At 34.9% G+C, this 11,028-nt stretch overlaps 1 protein-coding gene across 4 annotated transcripts in view; it reads right to left on the bottom strand.

Moving 5' to 3' along the window:
• Window positions 1–249: 249 nt before the first annotated feature.
• Itpr (Inositol 1,4,5,-trisphosphate receptor) overlaps window positions 250–11,028 on the bottom strand; it is a 207,545-nt gene continuing 196,766 nt past the window's right edge. For all 4 annotated transcript variants that reach the window (XM_071582736.1, XM_071582737.1, XM_071582738.1 and 1 more), the window contains 8 exons: window positions 8,660–8,824; window positions 8,401–8,581; window positions 8,191–8,298; window positions 7,931–8,079; window positions 7,427–7,592; window positions 4,525–4,685; window positions 2,564–2,725; window positions 250–2,237 (listed from right to left, as the gene is read on the bottom strand). In XM_071582736.1, the coding sequence (XP_071438837.1) occupies window positions 2,154–2,237; window positions 2,564–2,725; window positions 4,525–4,685; window positions 7,427–7,592; window positions 7,931–8,079; window positions 8,191–8,298; window positions 8,401–8,581; window positions 8,660–8,824 (1,176 nt within the window). In that variant the 3' untranslated portion in view covers window positions 250–2,153. The remainder of the gene's footprint in view (window positions 2,238–2,563; window positions 2,726–4,524; window positions 4,686–7,426; window positions 7,593–7,930; window positions 8,080–8,190; window positions 8,299–8,400; window positions 8,582–8,659; window positions 8,825–11,028) is intronic.

Below are 11,028 nucleotides of genomic sequence, written 5' to 3'. Positions count from 1 at the left end.
TGGTGCTCAAAATTTCACGGTAGAATAGATGTTCAGGGGTAATGACAAGTTGAATACCATGAGAGAAGGGAGAACTTATGGTGAGGAAGGAAGAGACTGGACTGTTTGGATAGCATGCAAAATTGACGAAGTAAATAATACAAGGGAAACAAGAGGAAGCCCTAACGAAATATATTAGTTATAAGGAACCACCCTAAATCTACCTGAGATAGGTAGATTACCAATGATGATGGCACACAGTTCAAATGATTGCATAGATACATAAACACATGGATTTTATTTCCACTGATCTTGTTCACCAAAAAATTCTTTACAAAAATTTTCTTTTCCATTCTGCTCTACTCTCAACCATTGCTAGGCATCCTAATACCCCTATATGTATCCGGTAATTCATAGGTTAATACAGAGTAATGAAAGTACCCACTTATGTTTTGCAGCAATTAAAACGGTAAATTGAATGTGTTTGGTGTTTTACAACACACACAACACAAGCAATAAAATACTTTCATTGTATGTTACAAAGACCTTAAGAATCATTAAGATCATAACCTTATGAATGAAAGTATTTCATCAGATAATGAACAAAATGCAACCACTGGGGCAAAATGATTAGCAACATGTTTAACTAGGGAAACTGGATAGAGTTCCAGAAAGATAACACAGTGAAGATGATAATTCCTGTGTAAATATCTGATCATCTTGATAATTATTGATGTAAACACTGCATTTTTCCAAATAGTACAGTCCCCTTCCCGAACATATTTCTCACTCCTGAAGAAAATTTTCATTAAAATGTAAATTCCTGAAGGACAAAATAGTTCCCTAAACAATTTTCTAGCAATATAGTTACCAAAGAAGGGAAGGAGTTAGGAGCTTATTATATTACTCATGTGCGATAACACACCCAAAATAGTTCATGTTGAAAACCGGTGAAGGAAGTTTCATATCATGTCCAACAAAGGATAGACACACTGCTCAGTATTTCAAATCAAGCACCAACAAACACTAAAAAAATATCACCTGAAGTGCAAGTACCTTAATACCATTTCATGCTTAGTAAAAATTATTTTCTTTTTATGTAAAAAGTGAATTAACAACTCGAACAAACCTCATCCAGCTCATAAATATTTTAACGCTTTGTTTGAGGTTAAAACATTCATTTCATTATGTGAATACATAACTTGATAATTGGGTAATCTAAATGGTATAGGCACAATTGATTATATGAATGAATACTGATGGCAAGTAGAATAATAGGAGTCATGGATGCTGGGACATTTATTGCAACCCCTAACATGCATTCTTACGCACTCACAAATCAAATGCCAGGGATGAAAGAGATAGAGAGAGGATCACAGAAATAAGAAGAGGATTTTAAGGAGTGAAATTTCACTCATGGTCACACGAAGATGATTACATACTACGATGCAATTCCAATGATACAAACAAGCAAGTTTCATCGAGTAACGTAAAAATTGACATTTATATAAAGAATGATGGCAGGCAGGGAAAGGCAGGACACTATATAAAATATTTATAGATAATTGCTTTGATTACCAAATGAAAGTTTATAAATCAACAAATTGCCTTCTGAAATTGAAGGTTATTCTTCAGGTTTATTTCTGCAAAATTTACTGTCACATACAATCAAATTAAAGGTTGCATATCATTTAAAAGGGTAAAAGTAACTATGTTCAGCTGGACACAGGGAGTTTCTTTTTTACAGGGGCATGTTCTTCCTTTAGTTTTAAAAACCCATACTCTGGCTGCCATAATGGTGTCAGTAGATGATTTTAGCTAGAAATATTTCAAAAGGTTTTGATAGCTAATTTTACGAATGAGCAAACATTAAATTTTATCAGATTGTTTTCCAAGTACACCTTACATTTGTCCTAATTTCCTTCTAAAATGCTCAATATTCACCAATTTCAAGGAGCATTTTCATTGGCAGCCACTCAAAAGAGGAAGAGGTTGCACAAATTTGCACAACTCTTTTAAACAAAATACATGGCATGTTTTAATACACAACATGTCATAAACGTGATAGGGTTTATATTTCATGTGTTAACACATAGAACCTCATGTAATTCACAAAGATCCTGATTGTTGTGCAGTTTTGTACCACAGTGGTTCCTCTAAATGCCTTCACAGAATCACTGATTAGGCATATTGTGCAGATAAGCAGAAGTGGAGTTGAGAAGGCCAATCCTCTGCTTTTGTTTTCTTTGTTCAGTCATCTGCAAGAGAGCATTGTAATCAGATGAAAATACATATTTTGCAACATTTTCTAATTTCCAAATACAAAGTCAAGAAAATATAATTCATGTAATTACATAAAACTTTCCAACAACAGATATCAATAACAATTAAGCTACAACACACCCTAGCTTGCAGGGTCTTAAAAAATACTAAAAATGCCAACATAATTTCATGTGGGAATTCAATGCTATTACTTTTACTTTCACTGATTAAAAAACTATCATTCCCTAAAAAGAAAAAATCATAACCTCCAAAACATCATGAGCCCATTAAACAAGATGACAACACAGAAATATTGTACTACCTGATCTTTTAACTCTGTTAACTGATGAGAAAGGTTAGCCACAAGTGCCTGGGTAGTTTCAAGCTGAGCTTGTAGCGTCCTTAGTTCAATTTGTTCACCTTCGCCTTCATCTGCAGCTAATGACATTGCACGCAGTCTTGGGAACCAATCCAAATCACGATCCTAAAAGCATAACAGAACCATTAATGTTACTTTTACCACTTACTGCACATAAGTATTAACTAAATCCAGCCTGAGAGCACTCAGCTGAACATCAAGGGGTCCAGGTTCAATGTGAATCATTTTTACACTTAAAAAGTTTTCATTGTAATATAATCCGTTTCAAATTTGATTTTAACATAGAACTACAGAATTGCAAAGCAACACATTCCAGTAATATGAAAAAAATTTGATCAATAGTGAAACAAAAATATTCTGAAAACCTTACATATTGGATAATAATAAAGAATTTTAACTCATGTTGGTAGCTGGTGATGGCACAGTGTCAATGGGTGGATACTAAACCTCTTGGTGGATATTCACCAAAGGATTACAAATAATCTGAATCCTCTCCCAGGATTTTGATGAAACCTTTCCAAACTTGGGAGCCTAACCAATCTAGCCAGCAACCTCATGTACCTGCATGAGTATCCACATATAATAAGATGAGGATGTTACTCCACTGGCCCTAGTGACTAATGATTGGGTAACTATTTTTCTCTGAGCAAGCTTTTAATTTTTGTGGTGTGAATTTGCATTGTATTCATACCCATTACACTAAGCATAATCCCGTCCTCTACTTGAGATGCTTTTTGGAGAGCACTTAGAGTGAGTACGACATCCATCGGATGGGGCATTAAACTGCGGAGCCCTTGGTGCCTTTAGACAAGAGTAGGCTAATACCAATGCCAGGTTTCTCTCCACCCTTCCTTTCTAAACCATCCCTAATGGCGCAAATGACCTTAGCTGTTAGTCACCTCCCATAAAAACTACTACTATAAAGCATAAGAATTGTGTTGAAATATGAGATGATTTACTACATTGGTATATGAATTGAACGCACTGCCATGAGGATAGCCCAGGTGGGTTTTTATCGGCCCTTTTTCACCACTTGCCATCTATTAGAAATCCACAAGAATCTTTATTTGATCCTGAGGTGACACACTATAAATCTGCATTTTTCTTTTTCACCCCATAATATCCCCACAAAATAATTGATTAAATAATGAATATTCTACAAATATCTTCTCACAATTTTTTTAACAATGAAAATTATGTGAAGACAAAGTATCTTTTAACAATGCTACTCTTGACGCTAATTCACCTCCATGCAAACATGTTTGTCGGAGCATACCCACTAATGCAAAGCCCTAATTATGGCACTTTAAGGTACTCATTGGGGAGACTAATTTACAATTTCATTCATTAGTTTACGAAGACACAGGTACTTTGAAGATTAATCTGAATCAGTGCTTTACCCCTACAATCAGTTTTCTCTCCCAGCCATGACTTGCTGATAAATTACAACTCATGCCAAGAATTTGTAGCCAGAGAAAAAAGGGATTATAGCACTTCTTTAGCTCGATTAAATCCATGGTAAAATCAAAATGAAAGACTTCTGCTAAAAGGTAAATTTCATGGAAATAAATAGTAATATGGTGGGACAACATCAAGGATAAAATGTTAAGCAAACCGTTTGAAATATTACAAAACATGCACAATGCAGGTGCATAATATTTTTCACAAGATCCAAGGATAAGGCTTCAAAGTTAGAACTGATGCACTTTATTTGGTAGCTCTTTGTCTGAAAGTCCCTAAATTTAGATGGCCAATACTTGGACAATTAAAGGCTTTCAGAAAATATGACACAAAGCAAATCTGCATTGTGCTAAAATACATTAAGCTCAGCAGCAACTCCTGAAGTTTAAAATGAAGAAACATGGTCTAATATGAATTTTTTAAATATTATTTTGGCAACTTACCTTAACCATTGCATAAACATAACTTTCTGGTCCCGTAAATTCAGTAGGATCCTTTACTTTAACTAGAACAATGAAGAACAAGTAGTGCCACATATTGTGCTCACATTTAAAATGTTCTTCAAAACTCACAGTCTTGTTGTCAAAAGCTGATCTATTTAGCCCTGAAATAATGCATCATATTTTTAGTTCACTCCATAATTTTTAACACAATATGTATAATTTTATGCATGTTGAATCATTATAGCATGCTTCCATCATAAGGCATAGGTTTGCAATAAAAAAGGCTAATAAATAGCAACAAGAATACACAAAACTCAGAAACACCCTGTTAATCCCCAAATTCATCAACTGTATCAAAGAGTAACATTAAGTGGCCTTGTCATATGAAGCATGAAAATGTAGAAAATAGATATTTCAGAGGGCATGTAGTCAGATTACCAGGCTATGCCAATAATGTTTTATCAATATGCAACCGTGTTCAAGAGTTAAATGAAGAAGAGAGCGGTTTTCAAAGGACTAAAAAAAAATGAATGGCAGATGGTACTTCAAGATGTGAAAAGCAAACTGATTTTTCTAGGTTGTTAATGGTGCAACACTGTTATTTTGTGTTTTTCTTGTTATCCTGCCTTTTCATGCCTTATGCATTTATATAACTTGGTGGTATTCACTTGCATAAACTGCCATTAGGGAGGGGGTTATTTGCATGGAAGAGGCTGGCCCAGGGAGCACGAGGGAGAGGAAAGAACGCAGCAGGTTAAGCTGTCAAAATACACCAACCCAGGTGGGCATGCAGAATGAAATAATGAAACTGCTACTTTTACATCAAATAAATAATGAACAAGATTTGTAAAAAATTATAAATATATATGGAAAACCTATTGATTGGCATAACTTTCTGTTAGCCCCTGCATAGTCCCATTTAGTGGAAAAGTCTGATCGTAGAGTTTACCTATGTGTAATATTAGGGTTTTTCTCGTTATCTTTGGGCCATTCACCTAGCACCTATATTGATCAAAACAAATGCTGTGCATGAATTTCTCACACTGCACAGGACCTTTTTCACTTCTGGCCATGTTTTCCACGACAATAACATAATTTCCAGTTAAATAGCAATAAATTCTTTCATCTCGTTAGCTGTCACTTCCCTCCACAACCTCACTTTCCATCTTGGGGATAATTTGTCATGGACAGCAAGGAACTCTGTAGAATAACCGTTGATTTCCTGTGTTAACATTTTCTATAATACAGGGGTAAAAAACAAATTGAAGCACGCTATGAGATCTGCATTCAGCGATAGTGCATGTTTGGGAACTAGTATTTCTGCGATGAACTGAAGGCATTCGTACTCTTAGTGTCATGGCATTCACAGATTATCAGGGTTGCCTGAAAAGTTTCGAACATCAACATGAAGACTGCAGCACCCATCAACAAAAGTTACAGAATGTTTTTGTGAATATGTTAAAAGGTACTCAATAATATTTCTGCCATTTTGTAAGCTCATCTGTTGATTGAAAATCATTTGAGAGAGCCATGATGAAAGTTTTCATTAAAATTGGAAAAAATTGAGTATCGAGCAGTTATTAAATATTCATTTTTGAAAGGCGATGCACTTATAGAAATCAAAGTGCATGGGAACTATGTAGCATCATTCACCACCATTCAATTTTGGGCAGCTGACTTTAAACGTGGCTGTACCAGCTCGGCTGGTGATGAGCATTCAGCATGGCCAAAAACTGCAACAACCACTTATAACATTGAAAACATTCACCAAATGGTACTGCACAACTGTGAAAAAAAGTTTAGAGAGATAACAGAGTGTATGGGCATATCCAAGGAATCCACTTGTCATATAATGGCTGAAGAATTGGACATGCATGAGCTATTTGTGCATTTGGTGCTTCGTCTGCTCACTTTGGACCAAAGGCATTTTCGAATAAACATTTCCAAGGTCCTGTGGGAGCAGTTTGGGCAAAGAAATTCCGATTTGTTGCGACAATTCATAACTGTAGAATAAACTTGGATCCACCACTACACTCCTGAGATAAATGAACAGTCAAAACAGAGGAATGTAAAGGGTGAACCTGCTCTAAAAAAGTCAAAGGGCAGTTCCAGGTCAAAGGCGGTCGGGAAGGTGATGGCAACTTTTTTTGGGATAGTCATGGACTTAAGCTCATTGATTATCTTCAAAAAGGTAAAACAATACTGCGAGAGTATTATGCATCATTATTTGACAATCTGAAGGCAGAATTTGCAAAAGAACGACCACATTTGAAGAAGAAAGTGCTTTTCCATCAGGACAACACACCTGCACATATTTCAGTGGTCACCCTAGCTAAAATTAATGAATCACACTTCTAATTGGTTTACCTCACACAGTATATACCAGATCTGACCCACAGCAACTTTTTCCTGTTTCCTAACCTCAAAGTTTTGCTATGAGGACAGAGATTTTCATCGGCCTAGGAGCTTATCACATGGGGATCACGATGGAGAGAGTATGGGAACAACAGGTGGGAGGACTGCCGAGGATTAGCACAAACAGAAAGATGATGATGATGATAACTTATAATCCCTGGCTCCTTTCATCCTTTCCTCCACTACATAGTTCGTAACCCTAATTTCTCTCCTACAAGTATTCTAGACCCAAAAGTAATTCCAATGTTAAGTAATCAGATATATGAAACAACATCATTAAATCTGTATGAGATAACATTACTACAGTATCACCATAAGATTTAAGCTTAATTCACTTTAAAATCTATTAGAGTAAATGAGAAACATCATTTCATTTCACTAGCGAAGGCTGGTCATTCTTATGCTAAAATTAATTGTAGATAAAAGTATTAACAAAAAGTTACTCTTTATAAAAGGCAGAGACCATATAATATGAAGAATTGCTCACCACATATGAAGCAGGTGTTTTTCAAAATTAGTTCTTTCTGCTGTTTTTCACTCCTCAAGTCTGCAAAAGTGTCAATGATGACACCAAAGATCAAATTCAAAACAATAATAATAACAATGAAGAAAAACAGAAGATCATATACAACTCTTGCAACGAATAATGCCTCCTGAAATGAAAAATAAAAATAATTTTCATTCAAGCTTGTCAGATAATTGGTGTTTAGTATAACTGCACCCAGATAATGGCACCATGGTTGTCAATCTAGCTATGATCTATTTTGTAACAATACTTGCACGCAAAATTACAGAACTCCCTTAATTGGCTCAAAGCTGTGTAATTGTATATCAAACTATTTACCATACATTATTCATAGCTACATGCTGGTTTCTTTTCAAGCACAGTTTGAAAAATATGCTGTAAATTTAAGTATCTGTTTTTTTACAATGTCAGCTTGATTCTGTCAATTTCAAAGTATTAATGCCATCTATTGAAATAAACATTTACCTTGCTGCTTGGTGCTCTGAGTATGTCTCCAATGCCACCACCATTTCTAAGACCCTGATTCAGAGTAGTGACAATGCACATGACTAACGAGTCACATGCCCGTTCCTTAACCTCTCCAGACACGCTCACCATTGTACTAGGCTCATTAGCTGCAAAATTAAAACATTATTTTCATTACATTGAAAGATATTTCTTTATGCAATAAAAAAGAATTAATAAACAAAGTAAAGAAATATTATACATAAACAGCTACAGCCTACCTTCTCTGCTGTATCTGGATTCAGTTTGGTTAATTTTACATTCACTCAAGTTTGAACAAGTGCCTGCTTGTACCATACTAGTGTTCTCAGTTGAGATATCTTGCACTGCTACTCCAAAAAAGAAAATAAATTTAATGTTCAGCTTATATATTTTACAAGCAATTCAAAAAATGTCAAGTATCTTAAAATAATGACTCAACAAATACTAACCAATCACTTCATCATCCACACTAACTAAGAAATCATCCTTGAAGAACATATACCCAATAATAGAGAACATGTACACTAAAATCAGGGCCAGCACAGCAGTCAATATAATTGATCGCCCATTTCGGGTAACTGACCTAATAACATTTAGCAATGTTTCCTCTCTATAGACAACATCAAATAGCTGCAAAGCAATACAATATTTTCAATTAAAAGTGCTTTATACTGATATCCAATGAGATAATAATAAAAACATACTCACCAGAAAAGAGTAAAAGAAAGGATGCATACATAATCCTAAGAAGCACATTATGAGATAGGCTAGGTGATACAATAACTCTGCATCAGTTACTATCTGCTCACAGTTCTTCTGGAAAGTTCCTTGGTTTCCCATTATGCTAATCAAGTGTATTCCTTTTAACAAAACCTGTAGGGGGAAGTTTCAGGGGCATCAGTTTAGATACTAAAAGTTGCTGGAATATATAATACAGGAATGAAAATATAATACAATTTATCCATCCATTGTTCGATAAACCCATTGAAATACACATTAGAACTTCCATTGACTGTCTTATATTCTACAAAAGTGGCTGAATAATACAAGAGGGTTGCTATTCATTGGGAGGACAGCACTCCTGACTGCCTTAATGGAAATAGTATCAAAAAAGTTAAATATAAGTGTGAAACTTGAACACTATTTGATTGTCAAGTCATTTTGACAATCACATACATTTAAATCCCATATTTTCTTTCCTCAAATTTATGTTTTCCTGCAATTTGCAACATTTTCATCATGTCCCATTAAAGTTCCCATTTTTTCAATTAATGTGGAACCCTGTATTTACACAATTTGATCAGTTATCCTGCTATTTGCATCACTATGAGCCAGAGTGCAAAAATTTCACATTCTGAAACAAATAATCACGTACATCTGTCTATACAAAAAAACTTTATTCAAACCGATAGACTTAAAATAGCCAAGAGAGAGCATTAAAGTGAACGTCCTCAGCAAAAATTAAAATACGGCGGGGTAATGAGAGCTACTTGTGATGGAAATTTGAACTACTTAAACTTGTAATCTGCCAGGAAAAGATCCATGCTATGAATTGAATACATCAAGAGACTAGGATATAGTTATGTAATATTGACATTGTAGGAACACCTGCAAGAGACTATTCATTTCTCAAATAGGTTGAAATTATGAGGAATGAAAATGACTTCCGACCCAAACTATGATGAAATGTGAAAAACAAAAGAACTTGTGACTGACAACTGGAATCATTTTCACAGCCGCGGCGCAACAGTTATAACAGTGACAGGCAACTGAGTAATAAAAAAAATTATTACTCTTGATTTATTATATCATAACTACAATGAATCAAATATAATATTATTTTCATCACAAAATTTTGAAGTTGGACAACAGATTGCTATAGTTGAGAGGCAAAGTAGCTCAGACTCCCATGTGTATAGGTTTACTAGGGAAAATACATTTTATCCTGCTTATCAATGGAAAGACAAGGCGACAAAAAAATTTCAATTGAGGACAAAATTAAAAGTTCGGAACAAGTTTTTCTCAAGATGGAACCTGTATTGATCCGATGAAATGACTTGCAACTACACTCAACACAATAAGGAAAAATTGCAATTCTATTCTGAAACAAGCAAACCAGTTTGGAAATTTGCCTAAAATGAGAAAATATATCAGAATTCCAAGTATGAACAATTAGAAGGATTACTCAAAGAGTGGTTTTTAAAGCACTAGATCTTTAACAATCCCTGTGAATGATGCCATCATTTGAGAAAAAGCATTGCAACATCTCCAAAAGATTAGGAATCGAAGACTTTGCAGCATCCAATGGTTGGTTGGATAGCTTTAAAAATAGGCACAATCTTGTAAACAAGGGTGAGTGTGGTATAAGTTGAAATGTATATGTCATGACTACAACTTGATGGAAGCAATCAGAATTGAATAACTACTTGATGGCTATAGCCCAAAATATTTTTCAATGCAAATGAGAAAGGATCTTTTACTGTCTCATTAATCACAAATTCAGATGAAACTGAGAAACTTCAACCACTAGTTGCAAATTAAGTGGTGGTAAATGGTAAATCAAAGTGTCCTAGTAGCTTCAAAATTGTTAAACCATTGCCACTAGATACACAGAAAATTCCAAAGCATGGATGACCTCAGAAGCATTTCAGGATAAGCTTCATGCTCTATATGCTAAAATGGGGTCTCAGAACCAGAAAATTCTGCCATTTATTGATCAGTGCCCAGCACATCCACTAAACGTACACCTGGGAAATGTAGTTTAAGTTTTTTCCACCAAACTGTACCAGTCAGCTCCAACCACCAGATTTAAGTCGAATTCACTAATTAAAGGCGCACTATCAAAGAATGATTGCACAGAAATTGGTATCTTGGCATGATTTAGGTACAAATACAAGCATGAAGGCCATTAAATCTAATGTACTGGATGCCATACACTACATTTCATGGGCATGGAAGCAAGTTAAGGAATCTACAAATTGCTTTAAGAAGGCAGGATTTTATAATGATTGTGATGAAGAAATTCCAATTGACGTTACTCGTGATGATGATGATGATACTAAAGACAATTAATAGAA

The sequence above is a fragment of the Hetaerina americana genome, unplaced genomic scaffold (genome assembly GCF_022747635.1).
Source record: "Hetaerina americana unplaced genomic scaffold, ioHetAmer1.1.p SCAF_12, whole genome shotgun sequence".
NCBI classification, from domain to species: Eukaryota; Metazoa; Arthropoda; class Insecta; order Odonata; family Calopterygidae; genus Hetaerina; species Hetaerina americana.
The sequence above is the reverse complement of the archived record's forward strand: the minus strand, read 5'-3'. Positions and strand labels throughout refer to the sequence as shown.